Consider the following 17,729-nt stretch of genomic DNA (forward strand, 5'->3'; position numbering starts at 1 on the left):
TATGAAACATTGAAGTTTCTGAAGTCACACAGTTTTTGAGAAAGAGGTCATTTCTCACTCAAATATTAAAAGACTGTAGGCCTGAAGCCTTTTGAAAGCACACAAATTTAGGCATTTGAAAGCACACAAATTTGCGCAACAAGGTTTTTTTTCTTTTCTGTCATTATTCTCTTGCAACGTCAATGACCAACTGACAACATGTCCAGTACCTTTAAAGGCATTGGACACTATTGGTAATTGTCAAAGACTAGTCTTCTCACTTGGTGTATCTCAACATATGCATAAAATAACAAACCTGTAAACATTTGAACTCAATAGGTAATGCAAGATAATACTGGAAGAAAAAACACCCTTGTCACCTGAAGTTGTGTGGTTTCAGATGCTTGATTTCGGGACCTCAAAATCTAATTCTGAGGTCTCATAATCAAATTCAATTATTTTAGTGGAAAATTACTTCTTTCTCGAATACAACGTGACTTCAGAGGGAGCCGTTTCTCACAATGTTTTATACCATCAACAACTCTCCATTGCTTGTTACCAAGTAACTTTTTATGCTAATAACTATTTTGAGTAATTACCAATAGTGTCCACTGCCTTTAAAGCATTTTTAGTCTCACAAACAACAAAACGGTTACCTATATTTACTTACATTGACCTGGATCTTTGGCTGTTGCACTCCATGTTTGTTTACAACACTTGTTGTTGTTGTTGATGTTGATGTTGATGTTGTCATGCTAGTTGTAGCTGAAGTCCTTTTATAGCCCATTCTAAGTGTTTGAGTAAACTCTTCAATAGCTTCTAGAAAGTCAGTCCATACCGTTGCTCTGATGTCAACATTACTATAGGGTCTACTTAGCCTAGCTGCTGATGCTATATCATACATCATTGTACTGATAGAAGCTGAGCTATGGGGCTCCGGATCAAACCATACAGACTCCTGCTTGAAATTAATCCTTGTCCTGGACATACAAAAATACACAAATCACTTGTAGTTTCAATCAAAACTTTTGAAGAAAATTATTCATAAATATCCATGACAGTTTATCCATTCGAGAGGGCGTCACATGGGGGTGTTTAAACGGATGATATAACACCAGTTAAAACATGGGCGTGACACGCGAGCTTGGCCTGTGCTTATAAGACAGTTTATTCATTCCTATTGGTCGAGAGCAACGACTGGAACAGTTGTGCCACATCTCGCAATACGCGCGACGCGCACAGCAATCTCTTTAGAAGGAGTTTTCACCAGAGGGCCTTACCATTTCATAGCTAGAGGGGTGTTGTGTTGGAGGAAATCATTGAACAGTTATAATTTGTGCAATTTTTTTTTTACTTTTGGACCAAAAAATGTCGATGTTTTTTGACCGAAATTATATTTATGAATGGGAATCAAAGTGTGTGACCTGGTTCTTGATAATTTACCTCGACTTCGTCTCGTTAAAATTGTCAAGAACCAGCCTCGGCGAGTTTAAACCACTAGTTTACAACCTCTTCACCACACATTGATTCCCTTATAACAACACAGCCTTGTAAAGGCACACTGAATCTGATATAAAACCATTCAAAAGCGTCGGTCAAGATGGAAAAGAATGACTTTTCAAGTGGTAGGGAAAGCAAGTGTGAACAGATGTGTCTTCAGTTCCTTCTGAAGGAGGGAGATGTTGTGTTTCCCTGAGGCTTTCAAGGAAGTGAATTCCAGAGCCTAGGTGCTGTACTGGAAAAACCCCTGTCCCCGTAGCTGGCTAGACGAAACCGGGAAGCAAGGAGCATACAGGGAGACAACAGGTTTTGTATGTAGAGTTTGGCTGAACCTTGGAGTGCCTTGAAATTGAGAATGAGTTTTTATGAAGTGGATGCATTGTTTCATGTGATGCCAATGTATTTCCAATCAAGAGACAAGCTGCAGCCTTCGCAACAGATTGAAGACGCTGCAGTGAGCTCTCAGCAGCTTTGTTGATTGCATGAGCCGAAAGACCCATTTCTGGGGTTATAAATACAGACAAATGCACACAGTCCCTATCCTTATTTTGAGAGAAAAGTGTGGTTTTAGCGTGAAAGGAGTGTCAGTCTCTCGACTAAAGCAAACAAGTCAAAACGTTTAGACAAATCGGAACTCAAGTGAAGCTTATAGTGTAGCATGTACACAATTACTTCTATGTAGAATTCCCCTTGAACCACTAAAGCTAAAGTAGTATGTCCCATCAGATTGTCAACCGTCCGCCGAGCTAGTAATTAAAAAGCAGGACAGTCCTTTCCAGAACTGATAAGTCTCCCAAATTCAGAAAATCTGGTAGTAGAATAAAGAGCAAGAGAAGTTCTCAAAAGAACGTAATCTGTACCGGGCAAGTACATGTAGATACACACATGGTGTTACCCCAAACCAAATATATAAAGCAATCTTTCACCGATATTAAACACTTGGTGGCAGCAGATACCTGGCTTGTACTGCGCTGACTAGCAATGGGTATAAGGGTTGGGCTACACGGCGATTGTCTGATCTCTCATAGGTTATGGGGCTTTTACTTTGCAAATCGCTCAACTCGTTAGGAAGTTTTCCAGGAACCACTGCAGTGTCCGCTGCCACGAAGAGTTCAAGATTGGTGAAGGATTGCTGTATAAAGATTCACTCAGCCCCAACGCCCTTGCCTTAACCTAAGGCGCTGGGATGGGCAAATGTATCAAGCACGCTCATTGGTCTATCCAGAAAATGCACAGTCCCATCATGCATCACGCTCACACTGCTATGCACTGCACGCATGACATACTTCCTGAACAAGAATCTGTGCAAGCTGATTAGCCCATCCCAGCAGTCCTGGTTAGACCCTGGCCGCTGGGACCAAGCGAAGTATAAAGAGTGTTAATTGTTAGATTACCTTGGTTTTTGCAGGAAATCTTGGCAATCAGGATTGAGTTTGGTAATATACAAGTTGATGGAGTAATAAGGACAGTAGAATCGATTGCCTGTAGCGTAGATCTTCTGTTCTTGACCACCACTTAATCCCAATTCAGCAGAATTAATCTCAAAGTAGGGTAATCCAGACTTGGCTTTCTTAGCTATCACATCCTTCCGCTGCAGTAGATCCAGATCAATTGACTAACAAACAAACAATCATCATAAATAATAATAATAACTAGACATTAGGTGTTTGTGAACAAACACAAAGCTGTTCCGTGTTCTTTTGCTTAGATTATGTGCTAAAATGACCAAGGAGCCTATAACTGAAAAAAAGTTTGAAATGTTGAATAGTGTCTTGAGTTATGATGCCACTTCCGGTTGACCCGAAAGTAGAGGTCGACATGGGGTCACGGTAACCTAAGGCTAATCTCCAATGCCCAAGGGGTCTAAACTGAAAAAAAGTTTTAAAATCGGTTCAATGGCACTTGAGATATGGTCCCACTTCCAGTTGACACGGAAGAAGAGGTCAAAATGAGGTCACGGTTTTTCCCAATAAATTTTAAGACCTAAGGAGTCTATAACTGAAGAATTTTTAAATCGGTTGTGTAACTCTTGAGATATGGTCCCACTTCCGGTTAACCCGGAAGTAGAGGTCAACTTGAGGTCACAGTTTTTCAAAATTAATGTCCATGCCCCAAGGAGTCTTCACTACAGACAGTGTAAAAATTGGTCCTGCACTTCTTGAGATATGGTGCTGCAAGGATTTTCACTGTCAATAGAGGGCGGTATATAAGATGAGTGGTCCCTAGTTGAATAATGTACAAACTTGCATTTGACTCAGTATTGTTTGATTTGGTTGGTTTCTTGAGTTCATGCCAGTATCTTTAGAGTCCATTGCCATGTGACAAACTACTTAAGGATAAAATCCTTGTATTTGGTTGGTGGTTTGATGTTTGATCTAGTTCGAGTGGATTTTACTGAACTCGTAACCACCAAACTCTGCACCTACGATCACCATTTTCTGCTAAATGTGCATGCGCGGAATAAAATGTGTGAGCTTGGAAGCACACAAACAAAAGAAATCCCTGCTAAGCAGTGTATTTCGCTTGACGTAAGCGCAGAATTCACTGCTTCTTCTAAGCACTGAATCTTTGCTTCCAGAGCAGAGCACTACATTGGGCCCATTCGCACAAGATTTTTCATAAGGTTTATCGCGATTCAGAACCGCAATGCTTTTTGGGAAGGAATATGGGGCGGTATCTACCAGTTTCTACGACTCGTGCTCGCAACGCCTATACCTTTGTGTGGGTTCAACAGCGCCCTCTCTTGAAATTTTGCGATTTGCGATAAAACCTTAATAAGCAAGTTCCCATCATGATAGGCCTGGGTGACTAGTGAAATTTACTAACTGGACTAGTCTCACCTCAAACCCAACTACGACACTTGTCGAGATAAATTACGGATTCTCAAGACTTGTGCGGCAAAGTGTTGCAAGCGCACGTTATATTATATGTTGCGAATAGTAAGAAGCAACACAACTAAGTGTTTCACCAGATAGGTAGTCGGGTCAACGTTTGAGCACGATTATAACAGAGTAGAGAAAAATAGTAGTCGCGACTCAAATAATAATTTGTAGTCGTGACTCAAACAATAATTTGTAGTCGCGACTTTAACACTAAAGCACACTAGTCGCCCCGGCCTACTTTTGCACATAAGTAAACCACGGGTATTATCCTGCGAATGCAAATCTAATTTTTAAGTCACTGTTGTTTTCGCAGCGAAAGTTTTGCAGGAGTTGAGCACAATTAGTCAACTGTAGCATTTTTTTATTGGGAACTGTGACGCTCAAGAACGCATTCCTTGCTAAGCTGTTAAATACGCTTAGCGTAAGCACAATTTCATGATTACGTAAGCGCTGCGATTCATTCCCTTAAAAGCCATCGGCCCAGGACCAAACTACACTAAAGCTTTTTAAACACAAAAAGCAGCTAAACACAGCAAATACAAGTACAAGTTGTGATTCAAGGTATTCTGCTGATCTGCAAATTTTTTAAAGCAAAATAATTTGCCTATTGATTATAATAAGTAGCTCTATAACATTTAGCCACTATTCTGCTCAGTTTCTGCTTTTTTATAAAGCAAAATGTTTTGCCTATTTATTATAAGCAGCTCTATACAAGTGACCCACTCAACCACAAGAGAAACGTCAGAATAATAAAATCGCTGCTTTTGTATTCCTGCCAAAGAGTTTTTGTATGTCATGGTATAATTTCCGAAAAGAAAGCGAAATACTTGAGTTAGTTTAGGGTTATGGTCCCCGATTTCACCCGTAAAAGATTCCAAATCCCAGGCGTTCTATTTTTGTCGTCCACGCTTGTCGCCTGAAACGAACCCGGTCAACTCGGTCCCAAACTAACTCGGTCCCAGTCATACGTTGACAGTTTTTTCACTCATTTCTCAAAAACGAACCCGGTCAACTCGGTCCCAAACCAACTCGGTCCCAGTCATACGTTGACAGGTTTTTTTTCACTAATTTCTCAAAAACTACAACACCACAGCAAGTAATATTTTAAGGGAAGCTTTCAACTATCATTATCTTCAAAATGTTTAAGTTTAGTGTAATTCTGTGGACACCATGGTATGTCGTCGTTGTCAAAAACGTACCCCTATTTATATACGCACGTTCGTTAAACGAAAACCCTATGCCTCTGTGTACGTCCAGAACTCGGTTAGGAAACGAAGAAACAGACACTGCGCTGTGGTCCAGAACGTATGTAGAAAAACAAGAAAAAGAGACTTGAGTAGACTCCTCTCAAGAAGTCACAACTCATGATAGGTACATACTGAATTGCATTTACCATGGAGAATGGTTAACAATAACATGGAAGTGACTGCATCCAGTTATGTTCAAACGCGTAGACTCATCTCAAGAAGTCACAACTCATGATAGGTACATACTGTACGGCATTTACCAAAGAGAATATTTCGCAATAACATGAAAGTGACTGCATCAAGTTTACAAATTAAAAATTCAAATGAAGACCACGTGGTTAATTAATGAAGAATTTTTACACTTTTGTTAAGCTTCAATTTGATATATGATTTAACTATTTTATCCTAATACTTTAGGAGTAGGGGCCTAAACAAAAACGCTGTACAAACGCTATGGGGTTTGAGGTGGAAACAAAGAATAATAATAATAATAATAATAATAATAATAATAATAATAATAATAATAATAATAATAATAATAATAATAATAATAATAATAATAATAATAATAATAATAATAATAATAATAATAATAATAATAATAATAAAAATAATAAAAATCTCGACGAAAACAATAGCTGTTACGACTGGATCGGAACAGCTAATAATAAAAATAATAAAAATCTCGACGAAAACAATAGCTGTTCCGACTGGATCGGAACAGCTAATAACTGTATTTATAACGCGCGTTTTGCTAAAGGATACAAAGTGCCAGGTATTTTTACTGCAAGGTGAGTGGGACGAAGTTTGAATTATGAGACCCAATCCTTTGCAAGGTTTGCAAGGTGCTGTGGCGCAATATGCTGCCAAGCCAGCCGGGAAGATGGGGCGAACCCCTTCTCTTTTCAATAAGTGCACTGGGTTCTTTTACATGTACATTCGTTTACACAACACATGGAGCAAACGGCTTTACGTCCCATCTGAAGGATGAAGCAATGGTTAAGTGTCTTGCTTAAGGACACAAGTGTCACTGCTGGGGATTCAAACCCACACTCTGCTGATCAGAAACACCAGATTTTCCTCTCCCAACATTGTCTAATTTTTGTCAAGTACAATCCTCAAAGTCTCTTAAAAGTACACAGCAAAATAAGCAAAATTAGCAAAGATTTATTCTAACTGCTCAGCGTGTACAGCCCCAACATGTCCCCTTTAAGGGAGGGAGGCCCTCTATACCTTTGGTAATTACTCCTAAAATTAATGACCATAAAAACTTAATTAATAACTTATTTAAAGGGAAGGTAAACGTTTGGTAATTACTCAAAACAAATATTAACTTAAAAACTGACTTGGTAACGAGCATTGGAGAGCTGTTGATAGTATAAAACATTGTGGGAAACGACTCCCTCTGAAGTAGCATAGATTTCGAGAGAGGGATAATTTCTCACTAAAATAATAAAAGACTTATAATAATAATAATATAATATTTATTCGGGCAATCACATTTACAAGCACATATACATACATTAAAAATATTTAAGAAAACAAAGAAAAACAACAGTGGGGTGCCCAGGAGAGCAAAAAAGTTTAAAAAAATTACTGTCCCCAAAAGGCGTATGTCTCCTAAAACCCTAAAAATACATTAAGGCAAGAGGGGGCATATAAAAAAGCACAGAAGATAATACAAATCACTAAACAATTTAAAAAGGCAAACAAGCAAAGACATACACAGAAAAACACACCTAAAATGATATACGTAAAAAAAGCAAGTCTATACATCAAAATGGTTTAAGAGCAATACAACAAAATTCCGATGAAGGGACACAAATGAAATGAAACTTCCAGCCAGAAGTCTTTTATTCCTATCTCAAAGCACACAAATTTGTCCAACAAGGGTGTTTTTTCTCTCATCATTTTCTTGCAACTTTGATGACCAATTTAGCTCAAATTTTCACAGGCTTGTTATTTTATGCATATGTTGGGATACACCAAGTGAGAAGACTGGATATGCGCACTATATATAAGAAGCTCTATTACAACATTTTTATGTTTTAGTATAAATGTACATACCTTGATCATTCCTTTGGTTTTTCCAACAAATATCTGCATGAATATCCAGACAAGCCGAAGAAGACCCAGCGGGTTACTGAGTGACACCAGACCTGATCTTAACAACTTGACCAAATCTCTCTTATTTATCCCTGGTTGACCAATCAGGAGTTTCTTGGGAGGAGGTTCTTTGACTTTGTCTATGATTCGAATGGTTTCATTGAATACCTGGTTTGCTTTCACAAACTCAGGTGCTTTGTTGATATCAATGATGCGGCTGATTGGTGGTTCGGTCAAAAAGGTGCTTAGTGAACAGCGAAGAGCTGCAAAGATAATAGTATCAAGATTAATAAAGGCACTGGACACTATCGATAGTTACTCAAAATAAATCTTAGCATAAAAACTTACTTGGTAAAGAGCAATGGAGAGCTGTTGATAGTATAAAACATTGTGAGAAACGGCTCCCTCTGAAGTAACAAAGTTGCTTATCAAGAGGTAGTTTCTGACTAAAAGACTTCAGACCTTATCGCTTTTTATCAGCTTCTGAAGGCACACAAGTTTGTGCAACAAGGGTGTTTTTTCGTTATTCTCTTGCATCTTCGATGACCAATTGAGCCAAAATCTCACAGGCTTGTTATTTTTATGTTGGGATACACCAAGTGAGAAGACTGGTCTTTAACAATTACTAAAGTGCCTTTGCACTGTAGCTATAGCTATACTGTCCAGCATTAGTTATGCCCCCAAACCTGGCCCAAGATTACTGGAATACTCTTTTCACTAAGAAGGGTTGGGGTAGGTGGTATTTCTTTCAAGCAATCAAACTAATAAGACTAATCATGTTATTGGAAGCTCCTTAAAGGCAGTGGCAGAATGGGTAATTACTCAAAATAATTATTAGCATAAAACCTTACTTGGTAACGAGTAATGGGGGAGAGGTTGATAGTATAATACATTACATTGTGAGAAACAGCTTCCTCTGAAGTGCGCCGTTTTCAAGAAAAAAAAAGTTTTCCACGAACTTAGTTTCAAGACCTCAAGTTTAGAATTTGAGGTCTCGAAATCAAGCATCTGAAAGCGAAATCAAGCATCTGAAAGCACACAACTTCGTGTGACAAGGTTGTTTTTTCTTTCATAGTTATATGCAGCTCTGACCACCAATCGAGGTCAATTTTTCACAGGTTTGTTATTTTATGCAAATGTTGAGATACATGTATACCAAGTGAGGAGACTGGTCTTTGACCATTATCAATAGTGTCCAGTGTCTTTAAACTAAGCTGACATTGTACACAAATTAAATAGTATTTCTAAACATCATTCTTGAAATAAAGTAAAGTATTCACCTTGGCTAAAGTCCTTAAAAGTAGTATTTGGAACAAACTTAATATACAACCTTGATTGACTAGTTTCTAACCTTTCAGAGTATGTGATGTGTATATATCCGGTTGCTGTTGATATCCATTCTTATAGAGTCCTTCCAGCATTGCTGCCAGCTCTTCATTTGGAAGATTCTCAAAGTTCTCATTGCCAGAACTCTGTTTCTTATACCACTCTGCAGAAAAGATATAGTACTAAAATTAACCCTTTGGCGCACAGGTTAATTTTTTTTAAAAAGCCAAAAAACAACATGTTCCACTGTGTTTTTTCTCAACATTTTTCACTTTTGTCAAAACTCAGACTCCTTCTGTGATCCCAGAACCGTTCCATTTTCCCTCGACTGGGCTTAGGGAAAATAGAATGCATTATATAACTGACATACAGATCCTTGTCATTTGATTGGTGGAACTTACATGTACTTCACGTGACATTCACTACTACTCCCATCCGCACCGGCAATCAAAAAGACCTATTCGCCCATGGGGAATAGCGTTTCCCATTCAACAGTTAGGATCATCCTTGTTCCCAATGTTTTTGAGCAGTACAGCACCGCCGCACCGCTGCTAAAACAAAGGAGCACCTGTGCAAAAGAATGTGATCCGATTTGTGCATTGTTGCCACTACGCTGCGCTATATGATTTTTGGTTGTCAGTAATTTGTGTGATTTTTCATAATGTTATACTTTTAAAATACATCAAATGACAAGGATCTATATGTCAGTTATATAAAACAAATATTGAGTGGCTTTAAAGGAACACGTTGCCTTGGATCGGTCGAGTTGGTCTTTGAAAGGCGTTTGTAACCGTTTTTTATAAAATACATACAATGTATGGGTAGAAAGATGTTGTAAAAGTAGAATACAATGATCCACACAAACATGCCTCGAAATTGCGTGGTGTTCCTTTTACCTCGTCGACTAACACGTCGGCCATTTATGGGGGTCAAAATTTTGACTCCCATAAATGGCCGACCGTGTTAGTTCGCACAGTAGAAGGAAAACCACACAATTTCGAGGCAAACTTGTGTGGATCATTGTATTCTACTTTTAAAACATCTTTCCAACCATATGCATTTTATAAAAAAACGGTTACAAACGCTTTTGTTTTGACCAACTCGTCCGATCCAAGGCAACGTGTTCCTTTAATTCGTGGAATGGAAGGAATATTATTGCTCTGTAATGGACTGTTCCATTTCACTCGGATTCGCCTCGTGAAATGGAACAGTCCAAATTTTACCTTGCGATAATATTCCTCCCATTCCACTCTGAGCCACTCAATATTTGTATATCAGGGATCACCTCAGGAGTCGTAGTTTTAACCATAGCACTCGAAGCAGTTAATATTTTTGTAATAGATGTAATAGATCCACGATGTAAAAATAACTTCTATTATTGTAACTGCCTCTAGCCATCTGGCTGACTCGACAGTCTAATCAGCTCTAGCAATACAAAGGTCACAGGTTTAAATCCCACTCAAGTAGGGCAGTGTATTTATGTGTCATTTCTTTCGTGTACCCAGTATCAATTTTGATCGGGTTCTTGGCACCCGTTATGTCCAGCCTCAAAGTTCACAGCTGACATGCACAGCAACCATGGCCAACGATGCCCCTCTAACTTGCCGAAAAATTCACCCCCTAATGGCAGCACTGGCGTGACTTGGGATTTTACAACTACTAGTAACTCTCATTCACCACAGACAAATGATAGAATTGTGAAGTAGAAATGATGTCCAAACTTATGAGGAATAATGACTTACCCCTGATTGAAGCAATGGCCCATTGTACAACAGGCATTCTGTCTATTGTCCTGGTTGGAACAGCAACTTTGGATTGATGAAGCTTTTGAGCTATGATTCCTTTAGGGACAGTGATCTTCCCCTCAAGCATGGCAAGAATTTCTTTTTCTGGAAAATAAAAACAACGTTAACCCCTTTAGTTATTCCTTTGTGTTATAGAAACGATTTCCCTACAATATACGCCATTCATCTTCATTAACAGCCTTCAGAAAAGCTCTCAAAACCTATTTATATGACTCCGCGGCAGTACAGTTAATTCTGATCCTATAAGCTAAAGTAGTAGTCCAGTCTCTTTTCTATACCATCCGACCTGGTAATAATGAACAAGCAGGACAGTTCTTTTCAGAACTGGGAAGTCTCCCGAACCTCCGATTATCTACTCCGCGGCAGTAGAATAAAGCAAGACAGTTCTCTAAGAACAAACTCTACCTGGCAAGTAGATACACACATGATGTTACCGCAAACCAAATATAAGGCAAGACAGTTCTCTAAGAACAACTCTACCCGGCAAGTAGATACACACATGGTGTTACCGCAAACCAAATATACACTCTTGAACTTGTTGTACGTTTCTTTTTTTTGTTGTTGCTATTTTTCTTTGTGTGTAAAGCACTGTGATACATTTTTGTGTTTAAAAAGAGCACTTTATAATGCCTTTGTAGTATACATGTAGTATAGTATAGTAATTATAGGTATCTTTTGGGTAGAAAAAGTAGTAAGGAAACATAACGTATTAGTGAAATAAAGCGACATTGCCATTAGTGTAACTGGACATCATTTTCAGTAAGGGCATTTTCAGAGGGCTTTTCGCTGTACAATAGACCAATCCACTCAGAGTGGGGTGCAGAGTGGCTGGCTGACCTACTGCAAAACAGAAATATGTACACAAACAATACAAAATAATGGTAACAAACCCTTTCTTATATAGCACATACACTGTGAGATTCCTATGCACTGTAAAGTGTCTTTAAATACTGATTGCAAATCAGCTTTAAGAACCTTGAAGCTAGCCCGGTCACAAAAGACTAATATCCTGAAATTAAATCTGTGTGTACCTGAGACTAAGAAGTCTGGATTGACCCTCTGGTACTCTACGCATGGACCTCCTCGTTTCTTAGATACACTACTACCAGCAATTAGAATCTGTGCTTACCTGAGACTAAGAAGTCTGGACTGACCCTCTGGTACTCTACGCATGGACCTCCTCGTTTCTTAGATACACTACTACCAGCAATTAGAATCTGTGCTTACCTGAGACTAAGAAGTCTGGATTGATCCTCTGGTACGCTACCCATGGACCTCCTCATTTCTTAGATACACTACTACCAGCAGTTAGAATCTGTGCTTACCTGAGACTAAGAAGTCTGGATTGACCCTCTGGTACTCTACGCATGGACCTCCTCGTTTCTTAGACACACTGCTACCAGCAATTAGACGCCCTGACTCCCTCAAGTACTTAGCTGTCTCCTATAACATTCAAACCAAGTCAAATAATCAGTACCTATTCTCATCTGGGCCTAAAGTTGATCAAGCTAATAAGCAGAATATACTGCTAAAAAAATGACTCTGCTAAGCAAAAATTGAGCGGGGGTTCAGTCACAACAATGTAAACTTATTGTAATTTTGGCCAGTAACCTGTTTCTGTTCAGCAATTATTGTTTCTGTGCTTGTCAGTTTTTATTCTTAAATGCTACAGGTTCCAATTTCATAGCGCTGGTCAACGGCTGATTTTATGCTTATTGAATGAGTTTCCATTTCATAGCGCTGCTAACCATACCAGCACACAAAAAGGTATGCTTACCTTCCGGTGCTTACTGCATAAAAATGAATGACATAACAATACAAATCAATGATAAACTTGCAAGATGGTCGCCTAATTTTCATGCTTACCTGTGAAACACGCTTATGCTTCAAGCAATTTGTTTTGAAAGTTAGCATGAAAATTGGCTTACCGTTAAATAAGCAGCGCTATGAAATTGGGCCCTGTTACTATCCATAATATCACTAACAACTCAGTCTATGAAAACATTAGGTTCAAATGAGTTCTTGTTTCAAAAACTAATTACTAAAAACTCTTTACATTTCAAAGCATGACATATGAATGCACAAGTCTAAAACATGCATGGTGATATCTCATTTGTCATTGCAATTGAAGTATACATGTTTTTCCAATGTACTGTACACTGAAGCAACCAATGGCAAGCAGGTAGTATTTAACAGCAGTGGGGTACCGCAAGGTTAAAGCAGACAAGCATCCATGTGATATTAGACATACCAACATGAGTCAGTGTGCCGTATCAATAACTCTCATGCCTCTTGTCACTAAACCCCAAGAGGAAAACTCAGCAAACCACAATGATTGGCTGACCAAAATGACTGCTTTGCGTGCATGCTTGTAAAAACTTTCTAGCACTTGTTAGGCGCTTGTCGGGCACTTTGTACGTATTTCCTGAAGAACATTTCAAATGATTTTATGTGGTCACCCTTAACTGCTGCATACACAGATAGACATATTGATGTGTCTTTTGACAGCGCATTTTACGTACATGTAGTCTCTAGCACAGAATTGTTCAACGACAGAACTAGTTTAAATATCCATATTTTGATACTTTCAAGTCACACTTCCAAGGGATTACGATCGAGCAATGCATTCTAGAAAAGGAGATCAAACACCAAGGGGGAGGAGGTTGGATTTTGGTGTCTTACCAGTTCTCTATGGAGAGGTTCCATCCTTGGTGAGCCTCTATATATCCATTCAAGGCGATCAGAGCTTGGAAAATGCATATTAACCAGAGATCCATCTACCTCCTGTACCTTAGCACGCCACCTACACACACAATAGACAATTGGGTTATTCAATCATCACAATCGCTCAAAATTAATTCTTCGGAAGTGCTCCTTTTCCTTTAAAGACACTGGACACTATTGGTAATTGTCAAAGACCAGTCTTTTCACTTGGTGTATCTTAACATATGCATGAACAAACCTGTGAACATTTGAGCTCAATTGGTCGACAGAGTTGCGAGATAATAATGAAAGAAAAAACACCCTTGTCACACGATGTTGTGTGCTTTCAGATGATTGATTTCGAGACCTCAAAATCTAACTCTAAAGTCTCAAAAACAAATTTGTGGAAAGTTACTCTTTCTTGAAAACTACATTACTTCAGAGGGAGCCGTTTCTCAAAATGTGTTATACTATCAACAGCTCCCCATTACTCGTTACCAAGTAAGGTTTTAAGCTAACAATTATTCTGAGTAATTACCAATAGTGTCCACTTCCTTTAAGAATTTTTTGTGAACAAAAACACAAACAGTGTGTTGCAATTAGTGAGCAGTGATTAAAAAATCACATAAATTTGCCTCAGGAAATTCGACCAGTGGAACATATGGTCTGCACCTTTTTATGGGAGTCAAACAATTGGTTTTATAGCACCTCATATGTATAGGTTCTGTGCTGTGATTGGTTTATAGCCCGTCACAAGATATGTCTTGGTTTTACTAGATAGGCGCACCAACTGTGACATACTATACAGGGTGTCTGTGAAAAATACACACTTTTGAAATGGCCGCCGAATAAAAAATATATGATTCTGTATTGGCTCAGCTTTTATATGACACAAAACAGTTAGAAAATAATTCATGATTGGGTGAGCACTGCTCAGTATTGTACAGGGTATGAAAATAAGGTTGCGCAGGAATTAGCCATCCAATTTGTGAGAGGTACATGTAAGTCCTTTGAAGCTTACAAAATTCAATCCAAGCTGTCGGATTCTTATTCTTCAGTGAGCAGTGCTCACCCTTGCATGAATTATTTTCAGGCTTTTAGGTTGTCATATGAAAATTTTATCCATTAGCTATTCATACATCTAAACCTTTCCCCCAGAGTCACATATTGTCTATACAGTAGCCTTTTTAAAAGCATACATGTACATGTATAGCAACCAATGTACTAAACTATTAGCAAGTCCAACAAAATGTGACATGAGAAACATGTGTTTACTTCAATCAAAGAGTTTAACATGACTTACCATACACCTTTGGATTCTGTCTTGATACACTGACCTCGATGCAATCTTACCATCGGCCTCTCTGGATACTTTTCTAAATACTCCTTAATGAACTCAGTGTAGCGTTCTGGCACATCTTCCCATACATTATAACCTACATGCAAACATCAATATCAGCCATCAGCCATCAGCCACAGCCTTAATGTAGTGAAAAAGCATAAAGCCTGGTTCATACTTCCTGCGAATGCTTCATGCGAAACAAATTTTATTGCGTCACAAAAGAGAGTTGAGCGCGTACCGATTGTTGCATCACCCAAATTTGCTTCACATTCGCATTCGCAGGAAGTATGATGAACCGGGCTTTACAGAAAAGCTCCATTAAAGAACTTCTGAGTTTGGCCACAAAAACTCAAAAAGTATTCATCCTTTTCAGTAAGCGAGTGTGTTTACATTGAATTACTTGGGTCATTAAACTTAATGGATGAACAATTACTTTGCCTCGATCAGTCAACAGTCTATTGTTTGGAAAGCAATAACACAGAGATAACAGGTGTGAGTTGCCAGATGAAAAGGATGTTTTTGTTTAGCCCGATTCTTTAATGGAGCATTCCCATAATGGGATCAAATCATAGAGTTACAATAAGAACTAGAGGGCGCACCGGTGATGCTGCTTGCACAAATGCAACAGGATGGCAAGGAGACACGAGCGCCATTTTGTAAGAACACTGTATGTGCGTTGACTATGAAGTACAAAGTTGCGTTTGTTTTGTGCTAACGCTATGTGATGCAGATTTGTCAATGTACAAAATGGCCGCACACCGGGCTGGTATCTAGGCTTGTGCGCCCTCTAATTCTTATAGACAACGCTATGGATCAAACTAAGCCTACAAGTATAACCCAGCAAGTAGAATGGATAAACCCTCAGATCAATGATGAGTAGAGTTGCTCAGTATCTAAGTTGATATAAACCCAAATAGATTCTTGTCATTTGATTGGAGAATTGGAGGTTATGTGCATTAGTCATTTATATAACATGTTTTGGCCATGTCATTAAGCAGTGTAATGATAATAATAATAAATAATGACTTGTAATGCGCACATATACACCCCTCGCTGAGTGTTCAAGACGCAGAAGTGTACCAGTTGAATGGCTGCCTGGACTTTTGTACACAACTGCTCTTATAAAAAAACAAGTAATAAAAAACGGCCTGCAATTTAGTGTTATTTAGCATTTTCGTTCCCCCCTTTTTTTGTACTATTCCATGCTAGACAATTATGCGCCTGCAAGCGTAGGCCGGTTGGTTGCGCAATGGTATCACAGCTGAAAGTGCAATCGTAAAGCAAAACCAGTTTATGGTTATTGACGAGGCATCAGTGTCTATTCACTGAAGACAGTTGTAATTGGTCAAGGAAAATTGGCTCGCACCTTGGAGAGGAAACTAAACGGCATTGTGTGCTACATAATGGCTCTACTCTAAATTTGGTTTTCAGTAACGCCAAGTGTGTGTCTACTTGCCAGGTAGAGTTTGTTAACTGTCTTGAAACTGTCTTTGTTAACTGTCTTGCTTTATATTCTACTACCGCAGAGTAGATTTTTGCAAATCGCGAGACTTCTCAATTCTGAAAAGAACTGTCCTGCTTTTTAACCACTACCTCTTCTATTCTTATATAAATGTAGGAAACATACTTACTGACTTCATAGACTAAATGAACTTTCTTGAGTGACATATACTGCACACAGCCATCATCAAAGAAGACAAGATAACGACCTTTGTTAAAACACAGCGGTAACTCAGCAACAATCCCTGCACACATATAACTCCCGTGTAATGGGTTCATGCACTCAGCTGTCAACAAATTAAACATCAAACAATCAAATTAATAATAACAACTTAATAGATTTGCAACTTAACAACTTAATAAATTTGCATCGGGATAAAGAATATTCATTTTGTTTTTTTAACCCGCATACACTGTACACCGATGTGTGTCAGCACTGTATACTCAGTGATAAAAACTTACTTGGTTAAAAGTAAAGCCTCTATTGATGGTATAAAACATTTTGAGAATCAAAACTCAGGACATTTTGAGAATCAAAGCTCGGAACCGGACTCAGGAAAGTATAGAGTATAATGTGCTACATGTAACACACATCGGTGTATGGGTAAAAACCAAAATTAATGTTTTCAAAATCAGTTCATTTCAAGTTATATAGGAATGTTATAAAAAACATATAAGTTTTTATGCCCCTGAATCTGAGAAGTGTTACAGCAGTAAATCCAAACAAAAAGAACCACAATGGAAACTGGGTAAATTTGTAAAATGATTTGGGGTTGAACAAAGAAAAATTGACTAGATAGCTCAGTAGGATTTTGACGAGGAGTTAAAAACAGGAAAATCCTCTAAGGTTCTTTCTCTCAGGTTTGAAGATGAATATTTGGCAATATTCAACGGCTCAATGATCAAATACACATCATTTGTATTACATGTTAATTAGGACTCTATTTGTCACTTTTTGCATCAACATTGAAACAAAGCGTTGATTAAGAGGCTTTGAATTACATGCAGGCCACGGAGGCCAAGACCTCCAGTCCCAATGGTAATGGCCTTGGTGCTCTCCAAAATTCACATTGACCATGTTGACTCTTAGATTTTCCAAAATAGGATGGTGCCCTACCAACCAACAGTGTACACAGTACACACACAAGTCTAGTTACAAACGGTCACGGGGCCTCCATCCAACATGTATGCATGCATTGTACAGCACTGTGTAGGCCTATGCAGTAATTTACACACAGTGTGTTCAGTGCAATCTTTGAAGACACGGAGGAATACCGCCATAAATGGAACGTCGCACGCATTCCTGGAATATTTCGTCAGGCAAAATGATTTTCCAGGT

At 38.6% G+C, this 17,729-nt stretch overlaps 1 protein-coding gene across 1 annotated transcript in view; it reads right to left on the minus strand.

Annotated features, from left to right (window-relative positions):
* LOC139953975 (histone-lysine N-methyltransferase SETDB1-like) overlaps positions 1-17,729 on the minus strand; it is a 66,330-nt gene that overhangs the window by 35,385 nt on the left and 13,216 nt on the right. Inside the window, exons 9-17 of the mRNA XM_071953593.1 lie at positions 16,522-16,677; positions 14,852-14,984; positions 13,528-13,648; positions 12,171-12,288; positions 10,783-10,929; positions 9,066-9,203; positions 7,676-7,977; positions 2,874-3,094; positions 650-959 (exon numbers count right to left, since the gene is read on the minus strand). Coding sequence (XP_071809694.1) covers positions 650-959; positions 2,874-3,094; positions 7,676-7,977; positions 9,066-9,203; positions 10,783-10,929; positions 12,171-12,288; positions 13,528-13,648; positions 14,852-14,984; positions 16,522-16,677 — 1,646 coding nt within the window. The remainder of the gene's footprint in view (positions 1-649; positions 960-2,873; positions 3,095-7,675; positions 7,978-9,065; positions 9,204-10,782; positions 10,930-12,170; positions 12,289-13,527; positions 13,649-14,851; positions 14,985-16,521; positions 16,678-17,729) is intronic.

The sequence above is a fragment of the Asterias amurensis genome, chromosome 22 (genome assembly GCF_032118995.1).
Source record: "Asterias amurensis chromosome 22, ASM3211899v1".
In the NCBI taxonomy this organism is placed as follows: domain Eukaryota; kingdom Metazoa; phylum Echinodermata; class Asteroidea; order Forcipulatida; family Asteriidae; genus Asterias; species Asterias amurensis.